At 31.9% G+C, this 17,917-nt stretch overlaps 1 protein-coding gene and 1 long non-coding RNA gene across 2 annotated transcripts; both read left to right on the forward strand.

Annotated features, from left to right (window-relative positions):
* The first annotated feature begins 402 nt into the window (after positions 1-402).
* On the forward strand, positions 403-6,142 carry LOC124373203. Its single transcript, XR_006923411.1, has 3 exons — positions 403-508; positions 4,122-4,205; positions 6,057-6,142. It is a non-coding gene; the product is annotated as an uncharacterized LOC124373203 (long non-coding RNA).
* Positions 6,143-6,154: 12 nt separating this feature from the next.
* Positions 6,155-16,004, forward strand: LOC124373202. The gene is made up of 4 exons (XM_046831603.1): positions 6,155-6,272; positions 6,975-7,114; positions 10,652-10,770; positions 15,677-16,004. The coding sequence occupies exons 1-4, from the start codon at positions 6,268-6,270 to the stop codon at positions 15,776-15,778; spliced, it is 366 nt and encodes a 121-aa protein (XP_046687559.1). The 5' UTR covers positions 6,155-6,267; the 3' UTR covers positions 15,779-16,004.
* Positions 16,005-17,917: the final 1,913 nt, after the last annotated feature.

The raw sequence follows: 17,917 nt of genomic DNA on the forward strand, positions 1-17,917 counted from the left end.
TCCTTTTTAAATGTAATGACACACTTCCAAGTTTCTGTAAATAAAGAATGCTTTGACTTTGATGTTACCAAGCCTGAAAGTTCTTATATTTCAAACACGATCAAAAAATTATAATTTGCTTAAATATTATATAATTTGTAAGATATTACAAGGACTTTATGTGTGTTTCTTCTGCTCATAACACTAAACACAAATTGGATCAAATGGAGTATAGAAATAATCGTGAAAATTCATATATTTTTTTAAACATATCGCACTAATCTTCTTGTATTAATACGTGTTGTTTTTAAAATTTTAGGGCAGAAATCTACCATTTTGCAATTCGGTTTTGAAAAACTTTTTATCTACTCAAGAAGGTATTGCTGCCATAAGCCTAGTAAGAGAGTTTTCTGGAGTTTTTTGGTTTGGAGTTCACAGTGAGTGTTTTTCGAACCAGAAACTCAAGCTGGCAGTGACTATACATATGTGGGACGCAACAAACTTGCTCACAATCTTAAACTGGACTCAGGTCAGTAAATAAAGGTTACGTTCTTGCACAGTATCGTTAATTAGTTATATACAGGGTTCACAGTGAGTGTTTTCAAACCAGATACTCAAGCTGGCAGTGATTATACATATGTGGGACGCAACAGACTTGCTCACAATCTTAAACCGGACTCAGGTCAGTAAATAAAGGTTACGTTCTTGTGACACAGTATCATTAATCAGTTATATACAGGGTGGTCATTACCAGTCTTCTAATACTTTGGGATTTTGTTTTACATAAAAATTAGCAAAAAAGTTCATATGAAGGTATGTCCGAAAACCTTTTGTTTTCCGTTTATGTGTTTATTATATAAAAATTTATATCTTTTGAACAAGTAAAGATAAGTTATGAAACTTGAGAATTGTATTAACCTTTGTGAAAATAAAAATATTAACATAATCCTTTTACCCCGTTTCAAAATGGCGGACGTTTAATTTATTCCATCAAAATAACTCAAAACCGATTAATGACCGTCATTCTAAAATGGGTCGAAGGATTTTGTTAATATTATATTGTACAAAAGATTTATCAAAGTTTAATACAATTCTGACGTTTCATAACTTTATCTTAACTGGTTCGAAATATAATTTTTTTAAATAAAAAACACATACAAGCAGATAGATGGAAACCCAAAGGTTTAAGGACACACCTTTTTATATAAACATTTTTGCTCATTTTTTATATGTAGAACAAAATTCCAAAGTATTGGAACATTTTTACTGAACACCCTGTATATTCCTACCAATAAAGAGAAAATGACAAATACATGTGTGGAATGGAAGGACTTTTTATATAGGAGATTGTATTTAGCTTATAAGTTTGTAACTCAACAAAACTCTCTAAGAGCCATGAAATTTTAAGGCAGTGATTTTTACAGAGCATATACACCTTAGTGTGTCATTTAATCTTCTGAAGATTACAGTCATGTAAACTCACGGTGTATTGCTCTCACTTAACTTTGTACCATTCACACCCTAAGAATTGATTCAAATCAAAACATATAAGTATATGTTATTTAGTTTTCCCCTCATTTTTTAAATCAAAATATAATATTCAGTAAAATTCTATACTATTTATGGAATCAATATCTTAGGTATTGACGTTATATTGTGGGATGTATTGGAAATTTCAATACCTAATGTGGATAGTTTAGTTCATTGAGAACCTGTGATATCTTTTTTTTAAAAATTTCAATATATATTTTTCGGGGTTAAAGCCCCATTTAATGGTTAATTTTATAGAAGTGAAGATGGTACAATGACTAGAATGAACCTATGTTTTGGCCAGTACAAGGGTTGTTGTAGTCTGGTAGTTTAGTAGGCTAAGGGTTGTTGTAGTCTGGTAGTTTAGTAGGCTAAGGGTTGTTGTAGTCTGGTAGTTTAGTAGGCTATTGAAAACCAGTGGATTTCACCACTGGGTTTCACAACAGGTTACAATCACCAGATCAGGTGAATATGTGCAGTCAATCTATTGATGTAAAATCTTTAGTTAGTTCCTTCAGTCGCCAATGTTGTATTTTGTTTTTTCTGCTTTTTTTGTTGTAAGAGCGTTTTTTTATTGTTCCCAATAATGTTTGTAGTAAGTTCATCTGAGAGGGAAGGAGAATTTTGTATACAAGCTGGTGGGCCCAGACTGTTGAGAGACTTGAATAGTTCTTATTGAAATTTTGTAAAAGTCTATGTGACTAGTAAAAAAATTGCTCTACTTATCATTCGGATGGATTTTTGTTGTCAAATGAAGGTTTTTGAGCTGTGTGGATGTAGTTCTGCCACGGCAGAAACAAGATATGCGGAAAAAAACGGATGGACGAGAGTTGGCCTTTATTATATTATTGGTTTATGCTAGATGACTTCTTAAAAAGATACTGTGACTTCGCATTGGTTAATTACAAATTTCTAATCTGTTTGATACTTTAGGTTTTATTGTTAGTTCATTTCTCAGAATTGGCTCTCAAATCGGGTTGGTTTGCCAGTTTATTGTATTGAAGCCTCAATTAATTTTCTTTTGAAAAAATTAGGTTCCCCATGTTATTTCTTAGCTTCATCTCATTTATATGATGGTCTTTGTAACAAACAATGATGCTTTATTTTCCGCTATCTTGTTTCTGCTGTGACAATCGCTATTTACTTTTGGCCTCTGGTGAGTTCTATTTGATTGGTTAGTGAGTGCAGACCTGTTGTGCCCTGTATTCTGTAGATAGTTTTAATAATTAGTGTTTAGTTTTTTATTAAGTGCATGTTTTAGAATTAGTTTGCATGATATAGACACACAACATGGCTGTTGTGGTCCCTTGACTTATGCGATTCACAACGCTCTGGTATGTTTTGTTTACTTTAACCTAGGTTGTAGTCATGCATTAGTTTAGTTATTTACTAGAAGAGATCAGATTTGCAGATCTCGAAACATAGTGTTACTGATTGTATTGACCAATGGAAAATGTCTGGAAAAATCCTGTTTCCTTCACAATCCTTTTATCATAAAAAACAAACCAGACAAAGCAAATAATCCCACACTTTGTTATACTGTATTACATTTTTTGTACGAAATTTGATACAAATTTTGTATCCATTATTTTTAATGAAAATATGAGCTGAGTTCATAAAACACGTCTAACCTTAGCAGCTGCCACTGAAAAAAGGAAACAAAGAATACAGCTGTAAATTGTATTGTACGTCACATGCATGAGTGCCAACATAATAAAAAAATATTGACAATCGGACTCAGTAAAACCCGCAAAAATTAAAAATTTGTTTTTTTCAACACACTTTATGCACCACAAACAGCAGAAAACATAACACTCCTTAACACCATTGTGTCTGGTTGATGTGAAGAGGCAAAATACAAAATTTAATAGAGAGTAGAAAGCATGGAGCACAGCCTAGTCTTTGGTTGTTTGGACGTGGCTAAATTCAATGTTTTCTTTCAATATTATAAATAAGGGAGGCTCCCAGCCACAGCATTTTCTCTGGCTGTGTGGACATGGCCAAATTCAATATTTGCTTTCAATATTAGGAAGTAGGGACGCTACCAGCCACAGCATTTTCTCTGCTTGTGTGGACATGGCTAAATGCAATGTCTGCTATCAGCATTAGAAAATAGGCAGGCTCCCAGCCACAGCATTTCTCTGGTTGTGTGGACATGGCTAAATCCAATGTTTGTGTGTTTCAGTATCAGTAAGCAGGGAGTTTTCCACCCACAGAATATTCTCTGGATGTGTGGACATGGCTAAATGCAATATTTGCTTTCAATATTAGGAAGTAGGGATGCTACCAGCCACAGCGTTTTCTTTGGTTGTTTGGACATGCCTAAATGCAATGCTTTTAATATTAGAAAGTAGGGAGGCTCCCAGCCAGCCTGATTTCAAGTATTGTGCATAGGGTTAAATACAATATTTTCTATTACAGTTGCAAATACTTTTTTATGTCAGTTTTACAGCAGTTAGAATTTATTTATTTATTGTATTTCCCAGTTATCTATTATTATCTTGAAATAATATAAGAAAATAATATATTTTACATAATTGTTTTTTTTATTTTTAGTAAAATTGTTAAATCTACATACTTCATGTAACTATATAGAGTTTTTATGTTTTCAGGGAAGAAATCACCTCTAATCGCTCAAATTCTGCAAACAAACTAAACTACATGTTCCTGCAACTACAGTTCCTATTGCAAATAAAGTAAGTTAAGTTTTAATGTTACAAATGTCTCAATTTCTCTCATACTTCAGTGAGATATATTGAATTTTTATCTTAAATTAATTTTCTCTTTGTAAATTAAAAACTTAGCTTATGGTCAATGTTAAATGTGGCATGAAACTTTTGTTGAAGAGTTTATAATAATATGTATTTTGAGCAAAACCAAAAACATGAAAAGAAAACAAACAGAATGATGGTAACACAGATAGATTCCACACAACATAGATTCACTAAACAGTAAAATATATCATGCTTTATACTGTTTATACTACCCTACAATCACACTGTACTCTACTTACAGCTCCCTATCATCAACAATGTATTTTGAAAATAGAGATTCCTCTTAAACCAGTTGAACTGCTTACATATAGCTGTGCACGTGGTCCCATACATTGGAAATGATTTTACTTTTCTGGTAGATATAGTGTTATAACTATTAATCTATAGGATTTTGTATAGGATTTTGCTATCATTCAAGAGGCTGGTGAAATCCCCCCTTTGTTTGGTTATCTGTCTGTTCGTTTCTCTATCTATTTTCCACAGGATATCTGGAGATATTGGAGATTCAATAAGTGAGATATTGAAATTTTGACACAACTTTAAGCAAAGCCTTTATCACAATATGTGCTCGGCATTCACCTTCCTTGTTACTGTTATATTACTAGTTTTCATCAATGCATCCTCTTAGGATTTTTTATAAAAGCATACTGATTAATTTAAAAAATAGAAATTATTGAAGCTTTTTATGATCGTGGAAAAAACACAAAGTAAACTTGCAATTCTTTTATTTCTAATGTTTGTGGACTTTTTTTGTTAAACTTAAACAAAAATTATATTGTCTAATCTCGATAACTGAAATATCAATGGACTTCCATTTTGTTATGAGTTAGGTATAGATCGAGATATAAATTGTTTGGGTTATTAAGGTTACAGTTTATGGAATTTGACTTACAGAGGTAAACGAAACATAGAGGTAAAGAAAGAAAATAAAAGTCAAGTTACAGAAGAAAAATTTATGTTGTATTCCCTACATCCAAGAACAAAATTAAACGTACATGGGATGTTGAACTAGGCAGCTATTTCCTTCTTGCATAATCCTTCATTCACTTGTTTAATTATCTTACACTTCTCACCGATAGACAAAGTGTTGACCTTTCTTTGAGCACTCGTTGTCACTCAAGTAAGTAAAAGCACAATCAAAGGTTAAGTACAGTACTAAAGCATGTGAGTTGCTGATAAAGACAAGCAGGCAGATGATTGTGACTGACAGGTCACAATATGCTTCTCTAAGCCTACATTGTAATCCTGAATTTTTGGAGATAGCAAGGTCCGATACAAAAATTCGAATTATAGAGGTAGAATTCGACTTGTGGAAGTCAATTTAAAAAGAGTTCGATTTAACTGTTGGATTTCGAGTTGTAGAAGTAAAATTACTCTGAACTTCAGCTTACAGAGTTGAAATTTAGTCATAAGATTTTTTTGAGTTATCCAAGATAATCTTTTTCAAATTAGAAAGGGTTTTCTTAAGAGGATTGGTAAAAATTCAAGCTATCGAGGAATTTGACTTAAAGAGTATCGAGATTCTAATGTATTTTTTAATTTATCTGGCTACATGACTGAATTACAAATAAGTTAATTAGACAGGATTGAGGAATTCTCTTTCATTAAATTATCATAACCAATGACTTTTAAAATGTTCTTTTTATAACTGTTAATTTTTATAAATCACTAAGTAGATAACAATTGTTTTAAATTGTTTGATTCTTGAATTACCTAGTTATAAACTTTTTATTATTATAAACGGCTTAAGTCACTCTAGTCATGTATTTGTAGATACAGGAACCGGTTAATAATTCTCTGAGGAAAGAAAAGCCAAGAGAAGAAAAGAAAAGTCAAGAAACAAACAATTTAAACCATATGTGTAAAAACAGATGTGACTAACGGTCCCAGTGAGAGTTTGGACCAGAAACATCCACAGCCTCCTCCACCTTCGTTCCAGAACCACAACAAGAAGCCTGACAGCCTTAAACTAGATCTCAGTCAGATGAAGTAAGTTGTATATACCTTAGTTGCATTAGTTATATATTGTGAAAACAGGGATATAAATTGATAAACTGTACTTGTGTTTAGTTGGAACTACAGTTTAAAACATTTTTGGTGGCACATTTGGCCGCAACAGACCACTTGGGTCCTTTGATTCATTTCTTGCAGGATCTCTATAACATAGCCAAGAATTGTAATTTGTAACTGTAACTTTTTGTTGTAATAGATTCAAGTTTGGGCTTTAACTCAATATAAAGTAACATGTAAATAATTATATTTGTATAATGACAGAAATAAGCTATTTTAAAGCATGTAGCCTGAAATTATATTTAATAATGCATTAAAAGTTTGATTATTCAAGTTGCTGAGTTACCCAAGAACATTTATAAAAAAATAATTTAGGAAGCGTGTACAAAATTATGCTGAAAACACCAGAAAGATTTTGACTTGCAGAATACTGTTGTAGCATTGCACCACACTGTGTTGTGTTTTGTTTTTCACAATGCAGATACTTTAAAACATTATTTTCTCATCACTGTGCCTACTTTTCTTGTTTTTCATTGTAAATATAAATTACACGGGGCTCCAAGTACTATCCCAACCTCCTTTCTTTGATTCCTTTCAAGTGATTTTCTTTCGTCATACTTTCCATATTGTCCTCATTTTTCTATTATCAGCTTTATTACAGTAGTTGATTATAATTTTCAGCGTAAAATCTGCAGGAGGTTCAATGTCATCTCTCGGTTCTCTCCCTCCTCTTGGAATGAATCCGACCACCAAGAGTAACAGTGGCAGGAACTCCAAGCATGTGTCCAGTGACATCAAGGCACTTTTAGACCTAGGATCTGGTATGTGTTGTGCTAACTAAACAGGTGGGACCATCTCACCTTACATAAACTGGTCATGAAAATATTGATTTAGTAATTCATAGTGTGTATTGCAAATACAAGATTTGTAATGTTTATAGTGAAAAATTGGCCGTAAAGACATGAATAACCGACATACAAATGTCAGCAAAAAATACAATATTGGAAAAGTAACAGTTTGACAATCAATATAGTGTCTTCAGTTTAAAAATATAAACCAAAATATGTTCAGGAAATCCTACGTGATAGGGTTCTTGGAAAATTAGTAGGTAATCTCATTGTTAGATTCTTTAGCAGTTCCAATTTCTGGCTTACAAAACTTCTGAGGCTGTTCGTTGTCTTTTATTTGTTTGATGGAGTTGTTGCTGCTTAATGTTATGAGAGGTGTGTATTTAAGCACTAAAAACCCAAATGCTATGAAAAAACTGACTTCCAGTACAGGAATGCGTAGTGGAAAATTCACTTGAAGCTGTATAGGCATGCAAATATTTTCAAGAGAATATTCTATAAATGTCGAAATCACAATAAATATCATATTTCAATAATATTGCTTTGCTTCTCTTGTCCGGTTTTTCTGACCACACCTTGCAGTGCATGAATTTTATATTTTACTGTAAATTTATGAAATATGAAATATGCAAATATCATGAAATAAAAAAATATTTTTTAAGTTAAGAACAATAATAATTAAGTAGTGCGAATATTGATTACAATCTCCATTTCAACCTTCCGTTTCGTGCAGCTTATGAGCTCCTTTGTAGCCTACATGTCTCTGATGTTGTTAAGTAGTGCGAATATTGATTACAATCTCCATTTCACCTTCCGTTTCGTGCAGCTTATGAGCTCCTTTGTAGCCTACATGTCTCTGATGTTGTTAAGTAGTGCGAATATTGATTACAATCTCCATTTCACCTTCCGTTTCGTGCAGCTTATGAGCTCCTTTGTAGCCTACATGTCTCTGATGTTGTTAAGTAGTGTGAATATTGATTACAATCTCCATTTCACCTTCCGTTTCGTGCAGCTTATGAGCTCCTTTGTAGCCTACATGTCTCTGATGTTGTTAAGTAGTGCGAATATTGATTACAATCTCCATTTCACCTTCCGTTTCGTGCAGCTTATGAGCTCCTTTGTAGCCTACATGTCTCTGATGTTGTTAAGTAGTGCGAATATTGATTACAATCTCCATTTCACCTTCCGTTTCGTGCAGCTTATGAGCTCCTTTGTAGCCTACATGTCTCTGATGTTGTTAAGTAGTGTGAATATTGATTACAATCTCCATTTCACCTTCCGTTTCGTGCAGCTTATGAGCTCCTTTGTAGCCTACATGTCTCTGATGTTGTTAAGTAGTGTGAATATTGATTACAATCTCCATTTCACCTTCCGTTTCGTGCAGCTTATGAGCTCCTTTGTAGCCTACATGTCTCTGATGTTGTTAAGTAGTGTGAATATTGATTACAATCTCCATTTCACCTTCCGTTTCGTGCAGCTTATGAGCTCCTTTGTAGCCTACATGTCTCTGATGTTGTTAAGTAGTGTGAATATTGATTACAATCTCCATTTCACCTTCCGTTTCGTGCAGCTTATGAGCTCCTTTGTAGCCCACATGTCTCTGATGTTGAAACTTGAAAGGCGTTTGTTTTGAACGTCTTCTTCGCCGAAATTCTATGGATGCCTTCAGAAAGACATGGAGGAATCAATCTGTACCAGTGTCAGATTCCAGATGTGCTGCATTATGTGAAAGGTGAAATGGAGCATTACTTAATATTTGAATTGAATCAACCCTTCCCATCATAGCTATGCGTGGAATTCAGTAATTTGAAAACCATTTAACTTGTATTTTCAAATATGTTAAAAGTATCTACTTTTCCCTTTATTATTAAAACATTGGAGCAACAGTCTGGTACAGCATAATGCTATTGAAAGTGTTTACTCTAATAAGGCAGTTCTCTATTCAGAAATCCTGGACTGCTGATGAGAAGTGTTTTTACTGTATGGCTGGTGATATGCACCATTCATTGGGTGTTTTCACAATCTAGTATTTAAAAGTAATCAATTTAAAGATTATTTACACAGATAAAATTAATGGTTTGTTATAGAAAAGATATGTTCAAAATTTCCATATAAGAGATGTAAATTATTCTTAAGAAAATTATACCAGTTAATTTTGTAAATATAAAATGTAACCATTTAAATATTTTAAGAGAACATTCTCTTCTTGCATGGTTTGATTATCGTAATTGTTTACACATTTAAATAGAAAAATCTATACTCAAGCAGTTTGTAAAATATAATTGTTTGAAATATTAAAAGAGAGATATTTCTTCATGCTGAATATGTTTATGGAATTTATCTTAAAGTTAACGATTTGAAACATTATATTCAAGTATAAATTTCGTCATTAAAATCATTGGAATCTAATTTGTTATTAGAAATTAATATTACAATTTGTTCAAGATCAATAATAAATTTTGATGTATAATAAGATACTTCTGATTTTAAATAAATGTTAAAAACTATTGAAAGAAATTAGAATTTGAAATAAAATAAAATATGTGTTACTTCATGTGAGTGTGTTGAATTACCGATCGAACCTACTAATAATACTAATAAATAATACTAATAAAGTACTAATAAATTCTCTCACACTATAGTCAAGCAGATATATATACAGAGTGGTTCATAATCTAACTTTACGTGGTAAATTCACTCCAGTCTCTAATATCACCACAACCGCACAAGCCACCAACATTATATGGGGGAGGCTATCCCACAGAAACCTTACACGTGTCACAACGCTCTGGTATGATTTGTTTAGTTTAACCTAGTTTGTAATTATGTGTTAGGTTAGTTATTTACCTGAAGAAGAGATAAGATTGCATATCTTGAAATGTAGTGTTACTGATTTGTTAGTGTTACTGAACAATGGCAAATGTCCAGAAAAATCCTGTTTCCTTCACGAGTTAAAACAATTTTGAAATACTAATGGTTGCAAACTTTGACTTTGATAAAGGGAATATTTTGTTGTAAATATTGTGTAAGCCTTATCTCTTTATTAAGTAAGAAAAAATTTGTAATTACTGAAATAGTGTAGACAAAATAGAAAAATAGAACAAATAGAAGTTTTTTTAATTGATTTGATTATTTAATTGTCTTTTTCAAAATAAAGAAAAATGTTCATCATACCATAAAAATCAAAGTTAATTTTTTTTAGAACACAAAATGTACACAAAGATTACAACTTTTTATGGACCTCTTAGTGCATGGTGATATAATTATAATAAATGGAGTTCAAATGAGTAATGGTTTAATTTTGTAGAACTCAGTACTAAAAGTGTTAACAGTGAATGTTTTAAATATATCATATTGCATTTTTATGTATTTTTATATGGTACTATTTTCTTATGTTAGCTTTACTATTTCTGAGGAGGTATGTTACAGTCATAGTCAGGAATAAGAATGACAACATGAAGGCTAAATAAATTGAAATTACTAATAATCGGAATTTGCCTTTTTTCTTAGATTCACCAGAACACTATGAGGAGGATTTCCATTTGTCAGGAAGTGAGAAGACTAGTAAAGGCACCAACAGGTCATTGTCTGGCAGTGGCAGTGAGATAGAGGAGGAGATGTCTGTAGGGGTGAGTCACCAAACAAAACAAAATTACCGTTAATGTACATTTGTCAGGAAATGAGAAGACTAGTAAAGGCACCAACAGGTCATTGTCTGGCAGTGAGATAGAGGAGGAGATGTCTGTAGGGGTGAGTCACCAAACAAAACAAAATTACCGTTAATGTAACATTTGTCAGGAAATGAGAAGACAAGTAAAGGCACCAACAGGTCATTGTCTGGCAGTGGCAGCTGGATAGAGGAGGAGATGTCTGTAGGGGTGAGTCACCAAACAAAACAAAATTACCGTTAATGTAACATTTGTCAGGAAATGAGAAGACAAGTAAAGGCACCAACAGGTCATTGTCTGGCAGTGGCAGCGAGATAGAGGAGGAGATGTCTGTAGGGGTGAGTCACCAAACAAAACAAAATTACCGTTAATGTAACATTTCTCAGGAAATGAGAAGACAACTAAAGGCACCAACAGGTCATTGTCTGGCAGTGGCAGCGAGATAGAGGAGGAGATGTCTGTAGGGGTTAGTCACAAAACAAAACAAATTTACCGTTAATATACCATTTGTCAGGAGGTGAGCAGAAAAGTAAAGGCACCAACAGGTCATTGTCTGGCAGTGGCAGCGAGATAAAGGAGGAGATAGTTGTCTGTAGGTGAGTCACCAACAAAATAAGACCGTTATTTATTTATTTATAATGTTATGGCCTACATTGGACCACTTTAGTCACTTTATATTTTCTAGTCTTTCTTCTTTTATCCACCCAATATTTCTTCATCCTTTCCGAGCGTAATTTCCTTTCCTCCTCCGGAACCACTCTTCCTATTCGTTGTTTGTTTCTTTTCAGCTGCAGTGTAGAGTGTTTGTCATTTAATATCTTTAATGTGTTTGTCTTGTGTTTTAAATCCTCTACTGTAATTTGTAACTCTCTCATATCTTCCCTTAATTCTGTGATCCATTTAATGTCACTTTTACTATACCACAGTTTTTCTACTATTTTCCTGCTAATTCTATTTTCAGGTGTTCTCAACAAATGCCCCAGGAATGATATTCGTTTCTTTTTAATTATACTTGTAATAGGTTCTATATTTTTGTAGACTGTTTCATTGGAAGCTAGTCTCCAAACTCCGTCTACTTGATAGTTTTTGTTTAAGCAAGTTCTTGGTTATTTTTCTCTCCATCTTAAGAACCTTATCTATTGCAATAGTATTTGTTGTTTTAAATATTGTTTCACTTGCGTATGTAATTTGTGGCAGAGCAACTGTTTTGTAGTGTCTTAATTTTGTATTTATTGAAAGACATCTTTTATTATACGTATTCTTAGTAGCATGTTTAATCTTAGTTAGTTTGTCTATTTTACTTTGCCAAGATGGTTTTTCATTCAGGTTATAAGTGATTACTTCTCCTAAGTATTTAAATTTCTGCACAATTTTTATATTGTGGTTGTCCAACCTTATTTTATTTGCAAGTGGAGGCTGCGTTAATAAAACTTCTGTTTTTTCAAACGATATCTTTAAACCAATTTTCTGAGCTATATCTTGTGAAGATTTAATTTGCTGTTTTGTTTCCTGAATGTCATTGGCCAAAAGAGCTAAGTCATCAGCAAACCCCAAACAGTTCAAATTAATGTTGTTCCTTTGATATCCAATCTTTATGTTTTTTTGGTTATTTCTTTCCCATTCCCTCATGACGTACTCTAATGCACAGTTAAAAAGAAGCGGTGATAATCCATCACCTTGTCTTAAGCCAGTCTTTATCTGAAATGGTTCTGAAAGTTCTCCTCTAAACTTTATTTTAGACTTTGTACTAGTTAATGTTAGTTCTATTAATTTAATTAATTTGGGGTGAAGTCCAAAATGTCTCAGTATTTTTAATAGTGATATTCTATGAATGGAATCATAGGCTTTCTTGAAATCAACAAATGTTATCGAGAGTTGTTTATTTCGTTTTTTATAATATGCCATAAAATAAGACCATTAATATAACATTTGTTAGAAAGTAGAAAGACAATCAAGTGCACCAATAGATCATTGTCTGGCAGTAGTAGCGAGATAAAGGAGGAGATAGTTGTCTGTAGGTGAGTCACCAACAAAATAAGACCGTTATTTATTTATTTATAATGTTATGGCCTACATTGGACCACTTTAGTCACTTTATATTTTCTAGTCTTTCTTCTTTTATCCACCCAATATTTCTTCATCCTTTCCGAGCGTAATTTCCTTTCCTCCTCCGGAACCACTCTTCCTATTCGTTGTTTGTTTCTTTTCAGCTGCAGTGTAGAGTGTTTGTCATTTAATATCTTTAATGTGTTTGTCTTGTGTTTTAAATCCTCTACTGTAATTTGTAACTCTCTCATATCTTCCCTTAATTCTGTGATCCATTTAATGTCACTTTTACTATACCACAGTTTTTCTACTATTTTCCTGCTAATTCTATTTTCAGGTGTTCTCAACAAATGCCCCAGGAATGATATTCGTTTCTTTTTAATTATACTTGTAATAGGTTCTATATTTTTGTAGACTGTTTCATTGGAAGCTAGTCTCCAAACTCCGTCTACTTGATAGTTTTTGTTTAAGCAAGTTCTTGGTTATTTTTCTCTCCATCTTAAGAACCTTATCTATTGCAATAGTATTTGTTGTTTTAAATATTGTTTCACTTGCGTATGTAATTTGTGGCAGAGCAAACTGTTTTGTAGTGTCTTAATTTTGTATTTATTGAAAGACATCTTTTATTATACGTATTCTTAGTAGCATGTTTAATCTTAGTTAGTTTGTCTATTTTACTTTGCCAAGATGGTTTTTCATTCAGGTTATAAGTGATTACTTCTCCTAAGTATTTAAATTTCTGCACAATTTTTATATTGTGGTTGTCCAACCTTATTTTATTTGCAAGTGGAGGCTGCGTTAATAAAACTTCTGTTTTTTCAAACGATATCTTTAAACCAATTTTCTGAGCTATATCTTGTGAAGATTTAATTTGCTGTTTTGTTTCCTGAATGTCATTGGCCAAAAGAGCTAAGTCATCAGCAAACCCCAAACAGTTCAAATTAATGTTGTTCCTTTGATATCCAATCTTTATGTTTTTTTTTTGGTTATTTCTTTCCCATTCCCTCATGACGTACTCTAATGCACAGTTAAAAAGAAGCGGTGATAATCCATCACCTTGTCTTAAGCCAGTCTTTATCTGAAATGGTTCTGAAAGTTCTCCTCTAAACTTTATTTTAGACTTTGTACTAGTTAATGTTAGTTCTATTAATTTAATTAATTTGGGGTGAAGTCCAAAATGTCTCAGTATTTTTAATAGTGATATTCTATGAATGGAATCATAGGCTTTCTTGAAATCAACAAATGTTATCGAGAGTTGTTTATTTCGTTTTTTATAATATGCCATAAAATAAGACCATTAATATAACATTTGTTAGAAAGTAGAAAGACAATCAAGTGCACCAATAGATCATTGTCTGGCAGTAGTAGCGAGATAAAGGAGGAGATAGTTGTCTGTAGGTGAGTCACCAAAAATAAAAAAAATAATACTGTTAATATAACATTTGTTAGGAAGTGAAATGACATAAAAAAGGAACCAGCAGTTCTTTGTTTAGCAGTGGAAATATTGACTTCATTATGGACATCATTTTGGAACTTTACTAAGAACATATAATGTTCTGTAACATCAATGAGATAACTGATGGTTATTTGGGAAAAAACATACATCTTAGAAATATGTTCCATATCATTGCCATATATCATGTTTTTTAAGGTCTCTCTTGGAAGAGAATCATATTGAAACCATATGTAGACATGGAAATTACCAGTTTAATATTCTTAGTTAGTTTTCTTAGTTTATCTGTAAATTATTCTGTTAAAATTATAGTCATTTCATGAACATCACACCTCAGCAATTTTTTATTTTAAGAACATTGTATCTCTGCATTTTTTGTCTTACTTTTCCATATTGTTTATTAAGTAAAAATTCTAAAATGAACCCATGGTTAGATATTTGTCCAATCCTAGGAGTACTCTAAAAAAGCCCTCTTTCATTTAAAACAATTGTTAAAATCGCTATAGTAGTTTCACAATAATTGGTGGACATACATAAAAAAAGATATAGAAAAAAATCAAATTGTGTATCATCCTCCTTTTTAAAGTCAGTTGAAATAACTTGGCACACTTCATGTGGCACCCAACATGGGGCCAGAAGGAAATTCCAACTGCAAGGCATGTAACCATTACCCTAAACACATTAGAATATTTAAAATTATTTTGTAAGATTGTAATTTTGTATCAGATTTATTGTTATTTATACATTTTAGTATTACAATTTTTTTTATTATTTGTATTATTATTCTTGTTTTAAATTATTGTAATGCATGTTTTAGGTAAAGTTTGTGCTAAGATTATAATGACAAATAATACAATCTTCAATTTAAATAATAAAAACTGAGTATGTTTATAAACAGATTATTAACACATTTATATTATATATTAATTTAAAAACAAACTCTCCAATAATGTAAGTTTTTTTATTCTTGTGAGGCCTTTCGTACTCAATGAGACCATCTTCGGACCCACATAACTGAATAAAAGTAATAATTACTATTATTATTATTGTATAACATTTATATTACTTAAAAACAACTCTGACTCGGTTTAAATAAAAAATGTATAATAAAAGTGTTAATTGAACTTTTTCTATTGTACGCTACTCTTATTAGAATATCGACTAAAAGTGACACAAAATATGGTTATCAACGTAAGACTTAATAGTTTTTAGTTTTGTTATACGTTTTATTATAGAATTTTGAACATGTAGTTTTTTAGAATGATAAATATCAGACAACGTGAAATACAATAATGCTCTTATTGCAACCACAGTCACTATTTTCTTGTAATAAAAATAATATAATGGTTGTGAATTACTGTATTCCAGATTGATGACCAAGATCAGGATCATGACCAACCTGTAACAGATCGGAGTGGCAGTGGCAGTAGCAGTTACAGTGGCAATGAGAACACTCCCAGGGACTTATGATAAAGTGTCATCTCTAGTTTACTGTACTGTTAACAATCACCATCTATTTCATTATTATGGGTTATTTGTAATTCACATTGTAAATAACAATTTGACCAAACTAGTTACTACGGGGTTACTACATGTTTATCGGCCACTATGATTCTAGCATAAATGTAATCTTGTTTGTACAACTGTATAGAAGTAATATCGGTGCAACCAATAAATATAATATGATCTCTGGCAAGCATGTATTTTGTATGAAATGTAAACTAACCTTAACCCTGGTTTAGTGTAGCAGTATTAACAGACGTATGCATGGTATCATGTGGTGTTCACACTTTAAAAAAAAATTAAATTATGAGGGTCTATTAAGGATTAATTCTGTGTTTAAACTTTGTTATTGACGATGGAAGGTTTGAAAGGATAATAGGATTTCCTCTTCGTCAGGTGAGAAGACAATTAGTACACATGTATTTAAAAACTGCAACATCCAGCAATGGACTACCATTAAAAAAAAAGAAAATGAACAAAGGGGAACACATCGGAAATGTTCAGATAGGAGAAAATGAGCCCAGGCGTTGTCACTGCATAGAATGCAAGTTACGAGCATAAACGTCAGCAGCACAGGTGAAAGTAGGACACTAACAAAAAAAAAAATCAATGTCATCAGCATTTATTGTGGCATCGCAGCATGTCAACTGTCGCAAAAAAGCCCAAAAAAGTTTAAATATCTTGATTAAGTTCATTGACCAGCTTGGTATGCCATTTTGTCTCAATATGGCAGCCATTCAAACTTAAGCAGAATTCTCAACTTCACTATTTATGAATATAGAGAAAAAACTAAAGTGTTTTGGAATGCTTTAACATTTTGTCATCAACAATTATCGTGTGGCTCGAACAGTTTTTGAGATATTGATTATATGTAGTTCCAATAATCATTTTTTAATTACGAAGAACTAGAAGAACTAGTGAAAGGAATGCTGAAACAAGTTCTAACTTGTTACAAAAATTTATGTTATAAATATCTCAGCTAAGTTTGTTTACCAGCTGGTACACTATTTCATTTCATTGTGGCGGCCGTTCAAACTTTTTAATAATTCACAACTCCGTTATGTATAAACCTAGAGAAAAATAAGGAAGTGTTCTGGGCATCATGTAACAAAGGATGGCCTTTAATCTGTTATCGATAACATTTTTTTAATTTTGAAAATTCCAAATTGTACAGTTATTTCAATTTCAGCTTTTGTTTTGGCAGGTATATCTAAGTTTGAGTTATCTGGAAATAGGCAGAACTGATTTTTGTTATTTTCAAGCACAATGTTTTTCCCATGTATAATTTAATTTTAGGCTTTAAGTCAAACCTGGTTAGTAAGTACCTAATTATTGTATCTAAAACAACTTTACATATTTGAGAAAATAAAACATTATTATTATTATCACTTTAGCATATCATTTATGTAACATTTAAGATAAGGGGCCCAAAATATACTCTTGGGGCACTCCATTCCTTACTATTGGTTCTTAGATTGAAATTTTGGTAACTTATTATGTTCTATGTAAGATATCTCAACTTACTGTCTATTAAATATATAATATATTATACAAATCCTTTTAGATGAATACTATAGGTTCATAAATTTTCCAATTTGTTTAGTAAATTACCATGAGACATGTTATACAAAGATTTTGATACATCCATGAATATTCCTCTTACACTTTCCTTTTTGTCTAGGGACTCTATTATAGATTCAGTAAATTCTACCGATACAGTTGTAGTTGATTTATTTTTTTCTAAATTCATGTTGTTCCCTGTGATATAGATGATTTACCTCTAGATTTTTTATTAGTCTACAATATTTGGATTTGAAACTAATGGTAAAATTGAAATCTGACAAAAGTTTTGAACATCTGTTTCTGAGACATTTATGAAGACTATGATAACCTTTGACATTTTTAATTTATGGAGAAATATGCCTGTAATTAATGAATTTATTAGATGCAATAGGGCTTTGATTACAGATTGCTTAACAAGTTTTATACATTTTACTGGAACTCCATAATAGCTGTATGAAGATTCATTTTTAAGCAAGTTCAAAATTTGCTTAAATTTGGTTTCAGTCAAAGGTGGACATTAAAATTTTTTTTATTTTTGACAGT

Source organism: Homalodisca vitripennis, unplaced genomic scaffold (assembly GCF_021130785.1).
Source record: "Homalodisca vitripennis isolate AUS2020 unplaced genomic scaffold, UT_GWSS_2.1 ScUCBcl_5020;HRSCAF=11525, whole genome shotgun sequence".
Lineage (NCBI taxonomy): Eukaryota > Metazoa > Arthropoda > Insecta > Hemiptera > Cicadellidae > Homalodisca > Homalodisca vitripennis.